Source organism: Echinococcus granulosus, assembly GCF_000524195.1.
Source record: "Echinococcus granulosus chromosome Unknown EG_S00013, whole genome shotgun sequence".
Classification (NCBI taxonomy): domain Eukaryota; kingdom Metazoa; phylum Platyhelminthes; class Cestoda; order Cyclophyllidea; family Taeniidae; genus Echinococcus; species Echinococcus granulosus.
The window spans coordinates 1,271,262-1,294,022 of NW_020170393.1; the positions used below are offsets into that span (position 1 = coordinate 1,271,262).

At 41.3% G+C, this 22,761-nt stretch overlaps 4 protein-coding genes across 4 annotated transcripts in view; 2 read left to right on the top strand and 2 right to left on the bottom strand. All coding sequences in view use genetic code 11, as the record gives it.

The window, feature by feature from the left end:
* Window positions 1-91: 91 nt before the first annotated feature.
* Window positions 92-4,452, bottom strand: EGR_02848 (oxalate:formate antiporter; the record flags this gene model as incomplete). The annotated part of the gene is made up of 8 exons (XM_024492097.1): window positions 92-109; window positions 183-298; window positions 813-912; window positions 2,332-2,550; window positions 3,185-3,296; window positions 3,572-3,612; window positions 4,125-4,242; window positions 4,325-4,452. 8 exons carry the CDS (start codon window positions 4,450-4,452, stop codon window positions 92-94), a joined length of 852 nt encoding a protein of 283 aa, XP_024353591.1.
* Window positions 4,453-9,852: 5,400 nt separating this feature from the next.
* Window positions 9,853-14,939, bottom strand: EGR_02849 (hypothetical protein; the record flags this gene model as incomplete). Its single annotated transcript, XM_024492098.1, has 5 exons — window positions 9,853-10,047; window positions 10,372-10,538; window positions 13,564-13,713; window positions 14,710-14,783; window positions 14,896-14,939. 5 exons carry the CDS (start codon window positions 14,937-14,939, stop codon window positions 9,853-9,855), a joined length of 630 nt encoding a protein of 209 aa, XP_024353592.1.
* A 2,004-nt stretch (window positions 14,940-16,943) lies between these two features.
* On the top strand, window positions 16,944-20,173 carry EGR_02850 (PR domain zinc finger protein; the record flags this gene model as incomplete). Its single annotated transcript, XM_024492099.1, has 3 exons — window positions 16,944-16,951; window positions 18,266-18,593; window positions 19,358-20,173. 3 exons carry the CDS (start codon window positions 16,944-16,946, stop codon window positions 20,171-20,173), a joined length of 1,152 nt encoding a protein of 383 aa, XP_024353593.1.
* A 22-nt stretch (window positions 20,174-20,195) lies between these two features.
* The window catches only part of EGR_02851 (hypothetical protein), a gene marked incomplete at both ends in the record, with an annotated part of 9,105 nt that continues 6,539 nt past the window's right edge, over window positions 20,196-22,761 (top strand). The window contains 2 exons of the mRNA XM_024492100.1: window positions 20,196-20,228; window positions 20,822-20,974. Of these exons, the coding sequence (XP_024353594.1) occupies window positions 20,196-20,228; window positions 20,822-20,974 (186 nt within the window). The remainder of the gene's footprint in view (window positions 20,229-20,821; window positions 20,975-22,761) is intronic.

The following is a 22,761-nucleotide window of genomic DNA, read 5'->3' on the forward strand; positions in this document are numbered from 1 at the left end:
TGTTTGGCAAGAAGAAGCTAAACCTCCGGAAATTAAAAGGGGAGCAGCAGTTGCCACTCAATTGGAGGGCAGAAGGGTTAGTAGTTCGCTTCTACAACTGCGGTGACTGCTGGAACAGGGATGGAAGGAGAGTGATGGACGTTTGATTAATCATAAGCAATATGAACGCATTGGTGACTTACCACGCCCACGCTTTGAGATGTTTCGGTGCCTCGTGGCTTCTTGTGACAGAAGAGGGATGAGAGCGCTCTGGGACCGTTTCTTTGACCACTGGGTAAGGTTAGAGCTGCAACAAAGCCTAGAGGAGCACCGATGCTTTCGTTTAGTTACTGCTTTTACTGACAGGAAAATTGCAGCATGGGTTGTGACTGCTGTATTAGAGACAAGTTTAGTGTTCCTACTTTATCTCTGCTGTACCAAATTTATTCGGACTTTTATGCTGCAATTCCTGATCTGGTATTTATCCTTATTTGAAAAGGATTTTTTTGTTACATTTTGGTGTGTTGAGCAGAAATTATCCACCAACGTAAGTTTCAGCTGTTTGGAACTGATTTCAGAGCTCCATACTTGCAACTCTTCAATCTACAAGACCTTAGAACCGCTTTAAAATGTTTTTTCTGTCATGAGGCGATCCGTCTAATCTTTGTGGAGTTAAGGATTAGTAAAAGGCGATAGCGACAGCTTTTTGAATGAAAGTAGAAATTCCACGCCTAGACATTTCTCGGCCACTAAAAGTTAGCTCGTGGTTGAACAGCAATGCTTGAAAAGCTAGCAAGCATGAGGTGCGAGAGGTAGAAAAGGCCCCTTCTTACCAGCGAAGCACGAAGCAGCACAACCAAGGCATAGGTGAACGACGTGATGGTGGACATTCGCCGTGACTGAGATCGCAGAACCCACCATCGCCCCTGGCAACTACAAAAACAAATACCTCTTTTTTAGCCACCGGTACTTACCATCGATAAGTCAAAGGGATTTTCTCACTCTCCGAGCCGAAAGGGTTTGGGTGAGATGAAATTACACTCGGCCAATTCGTCAACACAGTTTAATAACAATTCAGCATTTGATTTTTATTACGGGTGGGCAAAAAGGAGGTACCAATTCAGATGGTCCTGTTCCTTCAATTGCGCCGAAGCGATCAAAAGCACTTTGTGTCGCACAGTCTTGATATCTGTCACTGCTTTGTCGATTAGATTGGCAGAGCGTAGACCTAGTGCCAAGAGCTGATAAACTTGAAAATAAGGAACGATCTTCAGTAACTAAGCTGCAGTCTCAATGTAAGGACGTATTGCAGCTAGATAAATTCTTTTGACTACGCATCACTCCTTGACAGTTGTGGGTAAATTGTATGATAACACACTGCTTCTGAGAAAAACAAATTCAGATTTTATCAATGTGCAGATGGAATTAAGATTTAGTAATGCATTGCAAGCGGGAAGATGAAGAAATCTTCGAATGGTGATAAAAAGGACTCCTCAAACGCTTGTTACCATGGGAGGGAGTGAATGTGTGTTTCTGATCCATTGAAATCGGCTAATAAACTTAAGTGGACAATCATTAACTTGTGCCATTCCAACTTATATTCAGGGTTAATAACGAGACCTACTGCTTCCTCTTAGCAATCCACCCTGTATGATGCGCAAAGGTGTTCAAAATAAACTGTATTTTACCTCTCCATAAAAACACTATTCCAAACACCCTCAGCACTGGCATTTGGTGATAAGGCCTTCCGTGAGTGGGAAGAGAGGCGTAAAACCTGGAAGCAAAGATGTCCACTTTCCATCAGGCTTTAAACCCACAGAAGGGTATTAAAACACGCAGCTGCTAAGCAGTGAAGAGTCTAAGTGGGACAAGCGCTTTAAGGATGGAAGTATGTCTACTAGTCATTGACAATCCGGTCGTAGTGTTTCCTCAGCTTACCATCACAGCTGCGATTCTTGGATACATTACAATCGGTGCGTGGGATGGATGATCCAAGACGACCGAATGCTACAAGGTCTGTCATAAGACTGTACGGGCGGCAAATTTTGTAGTGGACACAATCATTCATAAACATTTGTAATCACAAAAAGTTGGCTCATGCTAGGCGGCAAAGTGAAGCAGCTTGTCTCAAAATAGGCATTCTGTATCAACGAATCTTCCAAATGTTCCTTGAGTGCGAAAACAGTATGAACACTTAGCAAAGGTCTAGTGAAAAGTGTAAGTGCAGTTTTGATTCCCAGTAATGCGTTTTTTATTGCATCAAACCACAGGTCCCCAATTTTATATTAACACCACTTTTGTATAGACAGCTACTTATATGTGATTTAAGTAGGAATGTGGTCGAGGTCTCACCACGGCAGAGAAGATGAGACCAAAGTTGGCGGCGAAGTACTCCTGGCCGAAGAGCTTACGCGCCGCGTAAGGAGTGAGGACAAATAGGCCGGCAATACAAATGAAAAGGAGGATGACAAGGATTGCGAATAAGTACATCCCCACGTTCGGGATGTGGGGAGAAAAAGGCAGGATGAGGAAGAGCAAAGACCAGAGAGCGTACACGACTGCAAGGAGGGTCTACGAAGGCAAAGCAACAAAACTCGGCGTTTTTTACTTTGCTTAACTACCGTTAGTGAAAGCCTACTTCGAGTATCAAATTACAATTATGAATAACTTAACCGCTACTCCTGAAGAACACTCGTGTGTTGTCAAAAAGCACCTCTGGGTTTCATTTTTACAATCTTCTTAAGACTATCAGGTCAAATTTCCAAAGGCTATTATAGAATGCGGATTCTGGTTCTGCAACTTTTTTTACGTAAATAACACTCTGAGCTGATCAACTATCAGTACTGTCTCACTTGGATGCGTCTTTTCTTCAAATGAGGATCAACCTTTAGGGGGCTTTTAAATCAGACGTACTGTTTAACTACATCACGCCAGTAAAACGCGCTTGAAATTTCGAACGTTACCTTGCAAAAACTTGCCTTATAAAAGATTCTATCAGCCAATTCGCCCCACATCAGTCTGCCGAGCATGTTGGCCACTGAGCTAAGCGTCCCCACGGCTGTCAAGAAGCGGTCATTTTTTATTTCTTTTTGCCCTATTATCTAGGTGAAGGGAAGGAAGGCAAGTAACAAGAAATAGTATTCTAGAGGATTTTTTAATGCCTGAGACCTCATAAGTAGGAGGGAAAGGGTTTTGTTTGTTTTACCTTGTACAGCGACATTATCATAATCACAGGGAAAATTCCACAGAGCATGGTGAGCCACAGGACATAGAAATCCGCCGTCCGCAATACCTTTAGCGGTGGGTAGTTTTCGATTCTAAGGCAAAAAGGATGTGCAACCTGTTAATAGTGTTTGCTCAACCGCAAATAATTTAACTGACACTTGGATTCATGACGCAGCTTGTCCAGTTTCCCTATGCGCCATTCTAAGCTTAACTTTCTTAAATGCTGAGTTATTGAATGGTGATGAACTTCCACTAGTGAGCAAATATTTTCCGTCTATTTTTTGTTTCTCATGCCAATGAATTTTCAGTTTGAGTTTGCATAAACACTTCATTGGTGTCGATTCAGGACCACCATTGAATCACTTACTCGCCTACTTCATTCAGGACCTCGTCCTCTGCTGAAACCAGCTAAAGCATAATTAAAAGCAAGTTAGCCTGATTTTCAGAAAAGCACTTTTCCTACTACTAGGTGTCGGATCGCCTTATAATGAGTGTTTACTGAGAGTCAGGTCATTGTTGGACTGTAACTTTGAACGATGTGTATAGCCATAAACATAGACTATTTTTTAACTCTGCAATATAACATTTACATTAGTTTGTTTTATATCTTAAAGTATGAATGCACTTTCTTAGCGTGACACAATAACATTTGATTATGAGAGGCTTTTAATAAGCAAAAATTTGGACAAAATGGTTTTAAGCTCAAACAGATGGACGGAGTTCTTCAAAGAACAATAAAGTTGTCATTTTAGCTAATCTTTTAAGCCTGAAAATTCGGAAAATACTTTTAAAGTTGGTTTTGACAGCCTCGGCTGTTTCACCAGTTACATAGAAATAAAACCGTATGGTAATAATAAGAATGACTTACTCCTCACGAAAAAAGAGCAAAATACGCAATTTCCTTATTTTAAAAGACCCACATTTTCACTAGGCACCTTCACACAGATCCATCCGATGAGCTGCAGACTGCCCAGAATCGCTCCAAGGGTAAGGATGGAAGGGGGCACACGAAAGAGTAAAGCTTCATCCTCGAAAAGGCTGTGAATCGGGTTCCGAACACAAAGTTGTATTTATGGATCAGTTTTTAAGAAAGCGTCCCTAAGCCAGGAGGCGAACCTACTGACTAACGTTGTTCGGTTTTATGTTGGTGGGGTTGATCAGGACTGTTTGTATGGGAGTCAAAACTATCGCACCAGCACCGAACATACAAGCGCAGAGACCAAGGACTAGACCTCGTGCATTTGGCATCCACTTTAAAAAAAAAACAAACCAAACCGAAAAAGCGTCCGTTACTGCTTTACAGATATAAGCCATATTGATCGATTCTCCACTCCAAGTCGTGCATAGGCATGGAGTCGAAATATAATTTTCACAGGTTTAAGTAAAAATTTCTCAGATCCTTAGGTAATTCTGCACGGATCAACTCGTAGATAATGGGCTTTTAGAATAATTTATGAGCCCAAAACTACCTCCACTTTTGTGTCGAATAAGTTATCACTTCCATGCTTGCTCATTTGTAACAACTATGAATGCCGTGAAACAATCTTAGGATCATCGGCATTCAATATTTCTCCAGAGCATAACCTAGTTTAGCTAATCATTTCCAAATACTAGTCGAAATGCATTAAAATATCCTACAGCAGTTGCTATTGAGAGTAACACGCTATACGAGGCCGACACGCCAATTCCAACCATAAGAGAGTAGGTCATCACAAACAAGATGAAGCCCCATTGTATTGACACATAAGAGAGCATGATTCCAAGGCTGCAACAGAAGGAAATGGTAGGAAAATTCGGCTGCATCGCCTTTAAGAGAAGTGTTACAGGTAGTATATCACAATTTTTGGTACTCAAGAAAAAAATACGCCGTCCATTGCCTCATAGAGAACATGAACAGTTATAACCCTAAGTGGAGGGATGGTTCAGAAATTAATTGGATGAGTATTTAGTCAACCAAGAGAACACCAATCCAATTAGTAAGCCCAACAAAAACTAAAAATGCAAATAATTTTGCACTACTATTAAACAATTCGTACTGTTACAACGCAAATAAGTTGTAAGATAAACAAAAAGTGAGTGTTTAAATCATTCTGCAGCTTTATGCTTTCTTCTAACATATGGTATTTTTCATGCGTCTACTCGTATTGGTCCAATTAAAACTAACTCACTTTTTATATGTCCGGTAGTCTTACAATCGATATATACCAGTGATGCTCATGAAAACGTCCTACCTGTTTAATAAACAACTCACACCGACAATGAATTTCACTCCTGTTTTAAGGGCCAACAATCCAGCTATTGGCATGAATATTCCTTGAACGCCTAGACAAACTCCAGAAAGCCAGATGGCATCAATAGGATTTGTGTTTTTATCAACTTTTTTGCGAATATATGATATAATGTACGGGGACATGTTGCCTAGCAAGTTCACATGTAAAAGCTGAGGCCTTACCAATGGAATAAAAGTTTCCAAAAGTAAATATGATTAAAATACAACCAACTATTGCCTTAATTGCTCGTAATTTGAGTGCATGCTCTGCACTTAATGGCATTAGTTACAAAGATCGGTAAAACATGTGTCCCTCTTCTGTCATACGAGAATAAGGTCAGATAATCTGTCTATAGTAGATGGGTAAAACAAGTTTTTTTGTAAGCGAAAACACTTCCGCTTACTCTAAAAAGGCACAACTATAAAATTTAAGGAATCTGTGCATTTTTATTAACACTTACTTTTATATAAACCGTATGGAGCAAGGTAGTGGCACTAACAAATAAGTAATGGACTTTAAGCTCAATAATCTGGCAAACGGTATACTATAACCTATAATTTCAGGCGAGCGTTTACACTCCATATATTTAGAATTTGTTTGTTATGATTTATTTTGGGATCTGATGTAAATGGTGCACATTTATTGTTTCCTCGTTTGAATTGCTTGAATATGCTTTGCGATATATGTTGTTCCCACATTTTTGTGATGTCTGCATAATTCGCTTTTAATTAACGCTTTTGAGCTTTTCAATCCTGTCAATGTCACCAATATATGTATCAATGTGCGGGTAGTAATTTCCTCTCTCGTTCTATTATTTCTACTACTGCTTGACCTCGTTATGTCGAAATCAATTTTTGAAACTAAGCAGCTAATCCAATTGCATTATGGAATTCTAACTACTAACAGACTTCTACACCTCCATTTGCGAACAATAGTAAACTTTTGTTCAATGCCGGTGGGCTAGAGTCTCCTTAATCAATTCCATTCCACTTAAAATTCGCTAAATTGGATTAATTGATTCGTCGGGGGCATTTATTTACTAAAAGAAGGCCAAGCTTTTAACTGAATTGGATATCAAACCTAATTTCTACATATTGGTTATCCTAGTCTTCTATCCGTCTTTCCATCTCCTGTCGAGAAATTAAGAAGTTGAGCATTTTTTGCGTGTTTACTACCAGTCACACAGAAATTTGGCAAGCATTCTGTAAAATGTTCTTTTTGGTGGATGATAACACCCTTATAGTCTTTGGAAAGACCATTTTGACTGGAGTATATCCCTTATGGGTTGTAGTAGTCGGTTATTCTTTAATAGCCAAAGTTTTAAAGGCTAATATGGCATGTGATGTCAACAAAATTCCTGCTTTTGCAAACTTGTCCCTTCCCCTACCGAGCAAAATCCTCAATAACCCAACTACATTTGTATGTGTAATAGTACGGATTTACGTTGCCCCAGCGTGCTTAAATACGTCAAAATTGTTTATTAAAACCGCACTCCAGGTTAAATTTTCTAAAAAAGTTTCCTGATATAGGTAGAAAAGTAAGTTATCCTCTTATACATGGTCAGAAGTGAGAATAATTTTGGACGTTTTTGCACGAACTAAGTTTATTAAAGGCACCTTAATGGAAGTTGTGTAGCGTCCCGAGACTTTCCTGAAGACGAAAAAAGGCACAATACTTGGGCAGAATATATGTTCAGCACAAAGAGGGTGTTTGGGCTATTAACATGGCCCGAAGGCCAGCCGACCCAGAGAGGCACAGGAAGGCTAATTCAAAGTTCAAAAGTGGCACTTCACCAATATCGAGGGATAAGCTACCATCGTATTACAGTTACATTAGGTATACAAAAAAAACAATCATTTATACCTCCAAACATTTAACTACCAAGACTAGAAGAGGCTGATGCTGATGTACGCTATAATAGCACAGAAAGATGATGAGAGTCAAATTTGCTGATCTCCGTGACGCCCACGCTTTTCAACAATTTGATCTACTTTCAAATAGCCATAGTGAATGACGTCTTCACAACTTTGCTGCATACGTAAGCCGCTCTCCTGTGACAACATGCGTAAAAATGGTTACTTACACCATTTTAGATGCATTTGGATGACCAAGACAATTGTCGGCACAGGTGGGAACGTATCACTCGGTTATGTATCCTCATCAACAAGGTGTCGGCTTTAGAAAGATAACACTAGTGAAGTTATTAGTCAGCATCCATCATAATCTCAATCACCTATGCTGTACATGTTGGGTGTTAATGACGTGTGACATCACACAATGCCTGTATCGCACCGCATGTACACACTCCGATCATGAAGTCGTAGGATGTCTTTCTGCTGGTACGACAAGATTTTCGTGCGCCTGACAGCCCCGGGGTGAGTGGGTGGGTGGGTGAGTGGGTGAGTGTGTGTGTTCCTCGAGAAAATCAACGCCACATGTCGGGGCTGTAAATAAGGATCTTCGTTACACACACAGTGCTTATCTAAAAGAAGGACAACCGAGATAGTGCCCCACTTTGTCATCTCGACTCGCCAACGGTCGGAGTGAACAGGGTAAAGCTGTACAGAGAGGTCGAGGACGAAAAAAAGAACTCCCTGCTAGTCATTGATACCTTAATTTCTTCATTTTCTCAAGGCCGAAGATGCTAGGAGGTTCAGCCGCAGATCAAAAGCCAAAATCTGTTTTGTGACACACGATTATGTGCAATCAGTTATGGTACCCCGACAAAAAACCCATGTCACACATTTGTGACGCCGGAGTCGGACAAGGAAGTCGGAGTGTCACTTTCACGCAACGCTAGTAGTGAAGAAGACATTAATGGTCATGATAGTCGCTTGACGTTTGAAGAGCACATCCGTTTCCGACTTTGTCCAACCCTTGTTAATATCCCTTTTACTGTTTCCCTTTTTTTTAAAACAACGTTTCGTTCGTAAGTAGTATTTAAAAAATCTCGATTGCTACCGTTACCCAGACTGCAAATTCCGTGGGACTAATCATATTGTCCAAATTTCCGATGAATCAGGTAGAAAAATAGTGATTTGAGCGGCATTTTACATGCATACAAAATGCGAAAGACAACATTTTCAGCAGCTTTCCGGTCACAGGAATTACCTCATGAACATCACATGGCGCCGGGAGCACAGGACAGCAGTTTCTGCCCTGTTTCTTCGTCATTTTCATTTTAGGCACCGCAAACCAGCAAACTGTTTGTTTAACGCTTCGTTTTGGCTTCAACGTTACTCAAGACCCTGCTTCAGTGCTACCACTGGGCGGCACGGCCTCCGGATCGGGATAGAAGCCACCCAGGCCTTCTGTATACCGATAATACATGCTCTGCCTGAGTACTATGTCTTCTTCCATCTTCGGGGAAGTCTTGGGGCACTAAAACTTGCACTAGCTTGTACTACTGGCTCAGTTGCATGAACCGATTTTCACGTAAAATTTTTTCCCCTGATATACGGGGCGATTCCAGTAATATGCCTCCTGTCCGCAGTACTACAATGCCTGATGACACAAAACGAATGAGGGATAATAAACGTCTCCCCCTGTTTTGGTTTTGGAGAGGGATTAGCCAGCTCCCCATCAAAGCCATCTGTCGCGATCTTTTCTCATTTTCCTTTTTGTTACTAAGGCTACAGAGCAGGGGGCGCATACAATTGGAAGCTTGTGAACAAACTCTCAGCTGGGTAATCTTTGCTGTCGCATGCTCACTCTCCATTGAATTCACTTAGTTGTCTGTGGCTGCTGTTCTGAACGACATCTTGTCCAAGATCCTAATCGGTCAAAGATATGCTTTACAAAAAAAACCCCTATTGCTCATCAAAACCGGCATCATTTGTGTTTGCAAACGAAGTGGTGAGTATGCTTTCTCCACCCGTCTATAAAGGATGCAAATTTTAACGTCAAATCTTGAAGAAAAAATCAAGCCTACTTTTCCATCACTCTCACGTGGCTCCAAAACCACGCGAGCTGTCAGGAGACGCTAACCGAATTGGCGCACATGCGTACGCATGCAGACATGGATGCATGCAAGAAATGTGTCACCTGTAAAATCACCATGGCTACATTCGCGATGTACTTTAATTTCATGCATATTTTCGCCATTTAAATAGTTTTTTGACTGCCAAAAAGAGCATAAAGTCAATTCACTTACAAACACGCTGGCGTAAGATGCGCTTCATTGAAAATGCGACGGACGTGTGGCTGGCTCAAACTCACTGAGCGCCCATTCGTCACGACCTAAAAATCAATATCGATTACCAAGAAGTAGAATTAATATTGATTATCAGTAAATGAAATTCAGGGAAAGCTGAGTCATTTCTAGGCGGGGGATTTAATCCCGAGGTCGGTCAAATTTAATGTCTTTTCTAAGTTGGTTTTATGACACCTTCTTTAAATTAAACGATAATTGAATTTTTAAATCATTTCGATTAGCATTTTTGTTTCCATTTTCAAAGTAGTTTAACTTAATCATTCCTTCACATAGGATCAACTGTCTTCTTTTCTGCACTTGAAGTGATAAACAAATGACTACTTTTTTCGATTGTGTTTGCCACTTTAATCCACATTTTGTCTTTAAAATACGATAAAGTAGAACATTGACCGAGTTACAAGGTGTGAATGTAATTTTAATTTGACAACTAATCCAACCAAGCTGCCAATATGTAGGTGACTGACCACTTCACATTCTTGAACTGACTTGAAACTGTTTGGCACTGTATATTACTTCCAGTAGATATTACATTCTCTCCTCGACAGTGATTTCGCGTTCTGCTATTCTCCTCCAGCCTCTTGTCTAATGACCACACGAAACGCCTCACCCAATTGCTGTTGACCTTCTGTTGGGGAGTGGCGCGCACATATACAACCTCGGTACGGCCAGGGGCACAAAATTGACCATCTGGCTGGCCAAATAATTTAGTAATGAAAACAAGTCTATGCAGTAATGTTTTGCTTCTTTTTTACGTAGCTGTATGTACTTATGTGTGAATTTGAATGTCATTAACCTACCATTAATCAGTTGTTCACTTTCAAATAAACGATAAGTGCTAAATAGCTTTTGCACTAAGTTTTTTAACCGTTAAAATATTCCAAAAGTTTTAAATATTATGAAATGATGGTATTTTGACTATTTTATACATTTTCCTAATTGTCTAGTTTACTGACAACGTATAGCAGTCAACCCCGTTGCTATGGTATCGTGTCATGTCAAAAGTGTTGATTTTAATTAAAATTTCAATGTGCGTACAATTTCATTAATCGCGAATCCAATCTCCTATTGGTCAAACTCTCAAGTAGAATTGTATTAAAAATGATAACATATGGTCAAATAAATCATTTTATTAGAATCAAATTTCCCTCATTAATGGGTTTACTCAAAAAGGAATCAATATTTTTAGTTTAGTATTTAGGAAAACGTCTTGTTTCTCGTTTGTATATTTTGCTTTTGGCTGTCATTTTTACTAACGTCTGATCTGCCTCCATATCTTCCATTCCTCTACCACTACAAGAGAACTTTTTGCTGTTACACCGCAGTCATACATGCATTTGGACTGGATAACTGGTGGGTAGTTGAGACCTCCCCCCAGATCACCCTGAGTACAAGGTATTATCTCTACTCAAAATTTTCCTAGTCCTGTGCGGCTTTCATTAAACCCAAAAATGTTCTAAAATTACGTTTTAACTAACCTAATACCTAAAGCTAATATGTTTAGGGGGTCAATATGATATGACACTCTTTAGGCGATGATAATGACACTATCCAATCCGGTACCTCTCTTTAATGTTATAAATATTTTTCTAAAGGAATAAACGACTAGGCAGAGTTCTGCACTGCAATCCAGTACTAACTGCAGAAGAGAAAACAGAGACGTGGTTCAGTTGTGAGATGATTCCTGCCACAACCTATTCCCTCCACTCTAGGTTGAGGAGCCGTGCTATCAGTGCCTCAGGGCAAAGGGAAGACCTATCTGCTAGGCGTAATGTTCCACCTTTCGCCTTCACTACCCCTCCCCCTCTATTCACTGCCTATGGCAATCACAGCTGTCACTACTTCCGGTTCTCACATACCTTCCCTCCTTCTCAATTGCAGGGTGATTTAATGCTTAATTAGCCTGTCTTCACCTTACCCCCGTAAACTTTGGTGATTTCGACGCATAAAGTGGAGTAAGGATATTCTAATAAATGTTGGGCTCATCACTACAATGAGACAATGCTGCTATTAGTGCAAATTTTGTTGTGATGTGATCATCTGTCGGGAATGACTGATAGTTTGTGCCGAGTTGGCACAATGATCCGTTGAAATTATACCGAGATGTCAGTCATTTTGTTTTGAAAATGGTGTTTTAATTAAATTAAGCCATTGAGATCCGAGACTGAGAAGAAGACCAAAGCTCACAACTGCATTGGATCGCAGAGCCAACTGGCTTCCACTGTCAGTGAAAATCTTAATTGCCGGTGAGCCTTGACGACAACGTGTCACATTTGCCGGCATCTTGAGCCTTGATTAAGATCAGCAACTGCTATTTTGTATTGAAACCATTAATTCAGTCAAAAGTAAAATCCGAATTACTTTCCTACCTTTTTGCCACAACTTTTTAATTCTGTTAAAAACATGGGTCGCTAGCTGCTGCCGCTGATCAAGGGCATTAGTAGCCAATTCCCCCAGTATTATTCAGCATTTGGTTGCTTATAAGCGAGCTAACATTAATTAATTGTAGCTATAGGGGCCACAATCCCCTTACTTTGCATTCAACAGTGTTCTCCACAATGGTCCAGGACCCACGTGCCTTTATGTCCACATGTGTGTGTGCATGTGTGTGTGTTTCTGTGAGTGCTGTCTCTCCTTTTTCTACGGTAATCAGAGCCATATTCCCTCAAGCGGAGATAGTATCCAAGTTCCCCCATCTCACCCCTTCTTCAGCACTGTGTGCTCAAGGAGGCGCTGGAGGGAGAGAAGGGAGGGGGTGTCAGCAAACACACCCATCTACGTACACATATGTGCATACTCATAAACCCACTTACTCATCATCATCATTCGGCAAAATGTAAACGAGACCAAAGTCCGCCTTCTCGGGGGGAAACACTGGAGCAGGAGGCAAAGATAAAGAGGATGAATGTGGTGGGGGCGAGGGTGGTGGAGTTAGTATGAGGGGTCGAAAATCTGGTAAATATTTGCTCCCGGGCGATAAGACACGAGGCATGACGACTACCAAGCACGAGTCGATTCTCTGCCTCGCTTTAGTTACAAAGCCCACGAATCATGAGTCAGTGCAGTTCCAGGGTCAATAGGACCGCATATTCGCGTAGTGAGGCTAAAAACCTCTTTTACTCTTTTTATTGCTTTCTCTTGTTGCATGAGGCGAAAACATGGAAAAAGCATTCCAACTCGTTGAGCAGTTTTGATATGGGGCTCAACAACAAAAGGTATGGCACATTTTATTGTTAAAATACTCCGATAAGCGACCAGCGTCACATATATGTAACGCTGGTGACCAGAGTGACTCAGAAATTTGTATTACCCTTTAAAAATAGTGAGACGATATTAAGATTTATTACTACCATTGTGCGCATGTAGAAAAAGACAAAAAAATAGCTCTTGCCGTGCGAAAATGCATATCTGTTGAGCAGATGGGGAATCTGCGCATAAGTCGTGTTGACTTCTCATTCTGGGAAGAAATCGACAATGGCGCAAATAAATTGTTTCAACCTGCTTTTTCTTACTGTCTTTGCATAAAAAAAACAACTTTATAGCGTCTTTTTTGTAGACACTGCGAAAATATTTATCAACCTCGGAAGAAGTGAAATTTGGATAAGCCTCGGCACACTTTCAGTACTTATTTACTTAGCGCAACAGGTGAGAACGATAAGTAAATCTATGCAAAATTTCCTATTTAGACGAGTTCATCCTCTTAAATTTCAAAAGTATTTCATTTTTGCAGTTTTTTGGGCTCGATTTGTTGGAACAAGCATTTGCGTTTTCTTTACCTCCCATGAGCGACTTTCTCTTGACTCAATCTGCTTCTCTGACAAACTGACTCAAAGCCTGCTACGTCATTGTCACAGGCGTAACCTGCACACACACACACACATAATTGTTTCAAATTCCATGGGGATGGGTCTTGCATAAAGCGGAGCAGTTTATCGATTTCGTGACCTTGAGATTTGTGCCAAAGAAGACCATCCTGTCGCTCACATTTGCTTCTTCTTCTCCCTTCTACCAGTAAACGGAATTCAATCACTCCAATAACAGAAGTTTATTTTAGGCGGTGTCTAGCTTCTCCTTTAAAGTCGTCTTCAACAACACTCTCAACTGTGATGATGGTTAAGCAGCTACGTTATAATTCTTTTCTTAAATCATAGTCTTCTTGGCTAAAAGTGTAGTCTTTACTGACATAAGTTATCCCTCTAATTGTGCATGAAAAGTCCTCTCTAAAGTTACCTGCCTTATTAACAAGACAACATTAGCACAACAACCAGGAGACCGAGGCCCTGGTTGCATCAGTATTTTCTCCTCCTCCCCTTCCTCAATAAATCAGAGCGGACGGGAAGGCGACCATCTACTCCCCCGACAAAAAAGGAATGAGGCGAGAGAAAAGAAACTTCACCAGTTGTCAAGTCATCCACCCCTGCTGGCCCCAATGAGGGAGCCGGTGTGATCTTGTTAGTGCAACCACAAGTGCTGGTGTGTGTCCGTATATGTGAGTGGGTGGGTGTGAACACACAAGAGGGTGATGATTTAATAGACACAGATACACACAATGCACTGCACTGCACTGCACACATGTGTCCTGGTTCGAGCCCACCCTGTCGACGCCTTTTGAGTGTGTGTGTGTGTGCTAGCGCGCGAGCGCGGGTGTGTTCACAAGAGGTGGCGCTTTGATTTACTCCTCGCTTGCGTGCTCCCTTTCACCTAACTTTAGGGAGAGATATGCTCGAGCTCCTGGGAGGAAGGTTACTCTCTCGCTGGTAAGCAAAGCGATTGGCGCTTTGAGGTCTAAAAACTGAATGTCCTGTTATTTATGACTCAACTGACATCTGGTTGATGTACAAACAAGGCTAGTGGTTAGCTCGACCTATAAGTAGCTTTTACTTGAATGCCAATGACAAAACGTTGCTCAAACGTCATTTTTTAATGCGAATGTCGATTAAACCACTTCCTTCTCCATGCATCACTGAAATGTTTTTAATCTACAATTTATTATTCGTCCACCTTATCAGAGCGTCAACATTTTACCTTTGTTGACCTCTGTGATTAAGAAGTGAGAAAACTGACCTATATTTGTCGCTTTAATAGCAACAATCGATATTCTTGTTATATATTTAAAAACTCAAGTAAAAACCTCTTAATAGGTAATAATGTTTATTTTAATAAGGCCTTAATTTCTGTCTAGTCATAACCCTGGTGTTGTTAAAATCTTACTCCTTATTAGGAGGACACGATGCCAATGATGATATTGAAATCATACTCAACCGAAATTTTCGTTTTGTTGTTGGTAGAAAACAATAAGTTATTATGATCTCCGTTCCCTAAAAAAGTATTTCCATCGGCTCGAAGGAGCACTGAAACATATGATATGAGCGATTACCAGACCATCTCAAATCCTTTGAACACGTGCTAAGGTCACCAATAAAAAACCTATTTTGGAAGAAGTTTTTGTATTTATAAAAAGGGGAGCCAAAGAAGAACTTGACACAAGAAATCTATTCTGACTAGTCCTTGATTAAAAAAAAGACAGCGAAGCCATTCATCGAATTTATGGATCAATTCAATTTGAAGACAATCGGGTCTCGTATGGATAAGGAACAGGTCCAGAGCCTTACTAATAACATTTTGTCCAAAACACTGAATATCTGTCAAAAAAGGTTATACTCTTTTCAAGAATGGCCATTACTATTTGAAAAAAAGAATGAACAGCTAAAATTGTCACCATGTACAGATAGGAAAGTGTTTGGAGTAACCCATGGATTGTGCAGTAATGCATAGGGACGGGTTTATGTAGACCGGAGTCCAATGTTCACAGTAAACAAAGTAAGAGCTACTACGCCCTCTGCCAGTTCGACTAACCCGACTCGGGACGGGGGAGTATTTCAATTACTGGTTTATTTGCGCTGGCTAAGTCCACATATAAGCACGTCGTAATTGGCCAAGGCGACGGATAGGAGGAGTTTATTTATTTTTTCCTCCGTCGGTCGGCTCATCGGCCCACTTGTGACAAAGGCGAGAGAGAGAAAGAGGCGGGAAGAGGGCAAGGCATCAGTGGAGAAAGAGCAGATTTAACTGATAGTGTTTGCTAAACCTCCTTCTGTCCATTGTCCCTCACACGCTTGAACAGATACTCGTTTCACTCGTGTTATAAGTGATCTTATCTTAGGCACACACACTTATGTGAGGATATAAAAATAAAAATTAGTCTCTTCGGACCAAGGTAATTCCATTATAAAGAAGATTGTACTTCTTTAGCTTGCCAGTCTTGAAAATAATAATGTTTGTTCCGGTGACGTTAAACGGAAAAATTGAAGACGACTCATGCTTAAGGCCTTTTTTGGAAATCCACTTAATTTTGCATTATTGTAAGGAAACACCAACATCAGTAAAGATTACGAATTCCAACACGGCTATTTCTTTCTGGACTTTTAGTTTAATAGCTTTTTCATTTTAACTTTTCAAATATGACCCTGTTTGTTTTTCGAATGTCAATAAGTTGACAATCACTGAGTAACATTATCAGATGCAGATTTCTTCTAAACAATCCATTCATTAAAAATATCTTATTTCTACTGCTTGCTGAATTGGAAAACATCAAAGAATATAGGGCTAATTGCTGTCTGAAAATTATGCGAAAAAGATTATTTATCGGTTAGTTCAGCCCTCTGATAAACGAAAATTAAAACATGGCGATCTTGTTCTGGACCACAAAGCAAAAGTGTAGTAACCGCTCATGTCGAGCAACAGAACATTACCCTTAATACCGGTCCTTACTAGCAAGCTCGTTTCACCATCCACCCTCATGCCAGCATCCATTCGTGGGACTTCGCATCAAGCCAACAGAAATGTTATTCAATAACCACTTGACAGTCCAAGCCAAAACGGGTTTGCAAACTAGCTAGAAAGACATAATCTGGGTTGAGATAATTAAGGTAGTTGTGACTGGACAACCCAGTGGCTAATGGGCTTTTCCTCAGTCGATAGCCCTGTCTATCCTGTCTTCTCGCCTTTCTCGGTGTAGGAGGAACATTTTGGTCAGGCACGCACGTCACCACGATTGGCCGACATCGCGTCACAAGTTGGTGGGTGATTGGTCTGCGCCGCAAGTATCACAGTGCACGTGTGCATCTCACGTGAGCCAATAAAAGCTGAGGCGCGAGCGCGTGACTATTGTCCCACCCCTCTTCGGCAACTGATTGGTCAGAGCCACATTGTGCACACCCATGCACGCACACACGCGTTTTGTACGCGTACACATACATATGCACATGTGAGCTAAGCTCATTGCTGATCTGCCACGGAGGCGCAAGAAAGCGCAAATCCAGACGTCGTTGCTGAAAGTAAGTTGCCATCTGTTGGGCTATTTCTTGTGCAAACAAAACTCCCTCCGTGCTTACTGACACATTGCCTTTCCATACTGTCTCAGTCTTTTACTTTCCATCTTTTACAGTTGATTTGTGTATAGGCGTTATCGACAATCATTCTACCTTGCTTGATTATCTTACAGTAAACTAATTTAAAGAACAAGCGAATCACCCAGTGAGTGATACTGTGGGGTGATATCCTGTAAGTAGGGCAACAAAATAACTACGCACAACTTCATAAATCACTCATTCCTTAGGCGAGTTCATCCGTCGGAATCAAAAAGGCACATTGCATTGAAATGGTCAGTGGGTCTTCAAACAAAAGAGCTGTTTAAGAGTATTTTAGGAAAGAGCAAAAACAGATTCAAATGTCTTATTGTAGACACTTAGATCCACATTTACGCTTACGCACAGGTCCAAACAGCCAAGATGGCAGGTGAGTAGGTGGGCATGCCAACAGAAAAAGGAATAAAGAACAAGTACATTACCATTTATACCCGATTGTCAATAAGCTGACTACTTTTGAACTTAGTTAATGTTACTTTGGCACATTAGTAGGATGGGCCTCTCCGTTTGACGACTGTTAGTCAGAAACAGCATGGCTTGGTAAATTTGATGGTTCTAGCCCCTACCGCACACGTTTAATCAACAGTGACAGCAGCCTGAATAAAATCGGCCTGATTGATGCCTGGATTCATAAACATCGAGTAGTTGTGCGTGTGTTGCACTGATTTCGTTGATAGGAGAAGGCGTATCACGTCCGCCTCAAGTCTGTGTTTGGTACCGATTGTGGTATTCAACGTTGGCAAGTATGTGCGTGTGTGCGTGCTCACGTAATCGCTTCACTCGCCTTTCTGATTCCATATGCTCTGGTTTTCACCACCTCAGTAAGCAGCTAAAGGCACAAGTATCACCAATTACACCACCTTGCATCCTGCTACGTAGTTGTCTCCCGGTTTGTGCATAACTAAAATACGTTCCTGTCTATCACTCACGACTCCGAATTGTGCATACATAAAATTCCCAATTCACTCGTCTTCCCCTCAGTGGTATTTACCGCCTTCCCTGTGTAGCATCTCCCAACTGGTATGTTTATTTCATTCTCCTTTAATCAGATAATAATGATAATCTTGACGACTTTTAAAAAGCGGGCACAGGAATTGTCACCTATAGTTTTGGGGCCTATAATTTTCCTTCTTCCTCTCCATCCGCCTACCCAGGAGAATGAATGGTAACTCAGTGGGCCTACTCCTAAATAACTTCTCCCCATGGAGATCAAAAGTCGTGCCTCCATTGCCACCTCCTTTCTCTCTGCCAACGATATCACCGAGTGTAGGGCAGCCCGCATGGTTTGGAAGTCGGGAGTGGCTTCATACTCACACCCCTCTGCTACCTCTGCCTCCTCCGCCTCCGCCACCACCACCGCAAACGCAACAGATAGGCGATCTTTGCTCGGTGATGGCGAATGCTGCGCGGGTCTCTTCACTGTCTCCATCGTCGGTAGCACAAAGCTCCGATAAAAGTCTAAATCTTTCCTCTAAGCAATCAGTTAGTCATGATGCTTTGCATACATCACTGTTGCAGCAACTTTTGAGTCCGATTTTTAAGGGGATGCGTTTGTTGAAACATTCATCGCTCTTGAATAACTAGGCAAAGTTAAGCAAGCCTAAATCACTTTTACTGAGACGTACAATTCAGATTAACTTGAAGAGTGTAGAAGAGTAAAGCATGCCATGTCGCTGAAAAGGATTTAAGTAAAGTAATACGCATCACACGGCATTAAATAAAGAGATTTTAGCTGTCAGTACTATAGGGTATTCTATCTGGAAAATAGTAAACTCTTTTTTTGTATCGTCACTACTAAAAGGCAAAAGAAAACACATTTCCCTTGAATTTTTTGAAATGTATTGAAACTCACCATATCTGCGTCTTTTATTAACAAAAGTTCGTAAAAAAGAAAGTTTATGGGAATAATATGGTGTCTGTGGTACGCAGAAACTCCCTGTGTTTAATTGTTGATCGCTAAGACGCATTACTTAGGATCAGGATGTTGGCAGCCTTATTACATATCTCTCTCCCTAATATTACTCCCACCTCCTCTCTATCCCACTTATCAACTCGTTAAAGCAGACGGAGGCTGTAGGAAACGTCTTGACTTTATTTGCTTAACTCTCCCTATGATGCACATTGTTTTTATAGCATTGATATTCGTTTTTTACTCATCGGGAATGGAATTTGGAAGTAGGCTCTTAATTACATCACATAGAGAACACAAACCTTTTCTCTCCTCCCTTTCCCACTCCCTTTAGCAGACTGAGGATTTAGCCAATTCCCCGAACCCGGTATCCTATTCCTCCGCCCCGAAAACCTTCAAGCTTTCCCACTCAATCGATCGCCTTCTCGCCGACTCGCCACCTCCTCCACCACCACCGTCACCGCCTCCACCGCCTCTAGAACCCAGTCCACCAAGTCCCTCCATGGTTTCCTTTGATCTCTGGATGCGGAATCTCCTGACTCTCCGAAATCCAATCCTCACCTCTTCCGCATCGCTTCAACCACCACAGCCAGCAGCACCCCCACCACAACCATCGCAACCGCAGTTTCAGCCCTCCTCCGCGAAGCCACCCACTTTCAGACGTCGAGAGGGTCGCATGACCTACGAGTGCTCGGTGTGTGGAAAAACATTCGGCCAGCTCTCCAACCTCAAGGTACATCTGCGCGTGCACACGGGCGAGAGGCCCTTCACATGCTCCATTTGCGGCAAAGGTTTCACTCAGCTGGCACACCTGCAAAAACACCATCTGGTGCACACAGGAGAGCGGCCGCATGAATGTCAGGTCTGCCGCAAGCGCTTCTCCAGCACCAGCAATCTGAAGACGCATCAGCGCTTGCACAGCGGGGAAAAGCCATTCAGCTGCAAACTCTGTCCTGCGCGATTCACCCAATTCGTTCATTTGAAGTTGCATCGCCGACTGCACACGGATGGAGAGGCAAAGATGTTTGGCTGTCCCGGCTGTCAAAAGAAGTATGTCACACCAAATGGCTTAAAAGCCCATTGGCGCACAGCTGGAGGCAGGAGGTGCTGCATGTCGCCAGGGGAAAGAGAGAAACAGAAGGAGGCCCCCTAGAGCTGAGGTGAGGCAAAGCGGAATGCCACGTGAAGGGCTCAGTCGTGATGATGATGTTATGCTTTTTTCGGTGCTGTGTACAAATATTGCAGATATGTTTATATGAAGCCTTTACTAGTATTATTAAATAAATATATAGCATATCTTACCATTAGTATCTTTAATCTTGAGAGGAGGAGTATTTAGGTGTCGGTTGCTGATTTGTTTACGGTTATGATCCTGACCATTTAAAGCTACTAGAATTAGCTGTCAGATCTTTCCACTAACACTCGTTACTCTTCCGTACGTAGGGAGATGAAAAATTTGTCCTCATTCACCTTGAAGTCTGTACCTTTGAAATAAAGCAATTCACTAGGGTCATCAAAGATTAAGTGGGGTTCAGAGCGGAGTTTCTGGGGGAAATGTGCGAATTAGGATTATGTAAGGCTTTCATAAGTTCGCTCACAGTCGATGTCAGATAAAACGTGCTGTGAGGTGTAGACACAACGGTTCCTTGAAGTGGCATGTGTTAGAGAAGACAGGCGTGAACACCAAAGTATTTGTGCATCCTTCGCACCATGTGTGAAGAGCAGCAGAAACGTGCAATCAATCCTTGCTTTTATAAGCACAACGACAATTATTGCTCATTTCACTTTTTTCCTGGCTTAGAAGTTACGCTTCAAATCAGTATTAGCTAAACAAAAGAAGGGGAAGGGGGGAATTGGCTGTGTGTATAGATTACAAAGCGTAGATATTTACGCTTTAGTCTTGTTTCAAACTCACCCTCAAACCATAACATTTGCTTTAACTCCAGTCGGTTTTGTAAGCCTCAGAAGCTTACCGCCAAAAGTTTGGTGAAAGTGTGGTGGCAGAAATTGTTTACTTTAAGCACTTTGAGTCTGGTGATGGTAAACCCCAGGGCAGATGTCTAATGTCGAGGAAAATTCCCATCCCTGATTGAGAAGAATTACGTGCCGCTATTGACTAGGCAATTTCAAGGTGGATCTATCAAGAGCCTTTAGTCATGCTTTACGCGAGTGATGCAACCATCAGTTTACATCAAATGAGGGGGAAAGTCACCCAATCTGCCAAGCAAATGGATTCCCTATTCATCAGCATATGACAAAAGGGGTGAAAAATCCGCTTACTCCACTTTTCTTTCATACACTGACCGACTTGTGATGAGAAAGAGCTTCTGTATTCCACCATTTGTTATGCCTATGCCTATACCTGTAGTTATCCCCAGTGAACTATACACCTACCCTTTCGGCTGAAGTCCACCTATCTACTATGTGATGGTAAAAGTGATTGGAGTGCAAGACAATCTTCTTTAGAAGCAGACTGGAATAGCAAAATTAGTTGGAATAAGATCCTTTTCTCATCTTCATTTTAATTCTTGTTAGGCAACGCAGGTCTCTATTACCTTACATCTCGTATCGCGTATCTCATGTCACCACAAAACTTGCTCGTAGCTAGGATAGGAGGAAGAAAGATCAGGCCTCATCCTCATCTTTATCCTTATTTTTTCTCTGATGGTAGTTTACCATGTCACGATTAGCACACTTTCTCAGGATTTGAGAATTACCTAATCACGCGCAAAAAAGACAAAGCAGGTGGGGAAGGAAAATTAGGGTTAAGTGGATAATATTATGCCGCAATGGTTAAGTTAAAGACTACATTCCTACATCACTCCGGGATTCTTTATGAATTGAGCTTTAGCACTCTCCCTGTAAGTAGCAGATTATTAATTATCGTTGAACTTTGACCCTTTCTGCTCTCCACTTTAGTACTACGTAGTATGGTACGTTAATATTAACTTTTAAATAATATCGACATAATCCATGCTAAAGGGACATAATTACCAACTTTTAACATTTAATAAACAAAATTACTCATTTGAATCAAAATATTAATGAATCTACCAAAGGTGAAAGCCAGCCAGCACAACTAAGGCGCCGACAGCTGCTTCAGGTGTGTGTAGATTAGCGCATTCCTTCAAAGGACTCTTGAATCGGATTAAAATATCATAAATGAAACATCCAACAAAACCTATTCCCACTTGAAGTGCCTTAAACATAAGTACACACAAAGGCGTGTGCAGACACTTTCACCACCCATGAAAGGGTAATGATGACACGGGCTTTAGTGACTGTTACACCTGCCAGAAAAGTGAGGTTGTTACAATCAGATGCTAAAAGTCACCATGAATGACCTAACTGTCGATGTTAGTGTTTAAATTTCATCATCAAATTTCAATCAAGTCTTATAAGCAGTTGTGACTGACAAAGTAGGGATTATGGGCTGCAACACTACTCAAAACACTTTTATGCAGAATCTTTGACTATGCAGTGTGACCCATTTGCTTTTTGACCCCCCAACATATCTCAACACTTAAGATTAAGAGTATCTGACTCCACCAATATGCGAATGGAGGTAAATGGGGTGAATTTTCAAGGCACACGACTCAACTCGTTGGATTACTATTAGCTGCCTGCCTTCGTTGCATTACAAGGGGAATTCGAATTTTTGAAGCCTCACTCTTAGGAATAAATAATTGAAATGCGAAAAAAAGGACAGTTAATGATACAATTACCTTTCATTTCCAAAAA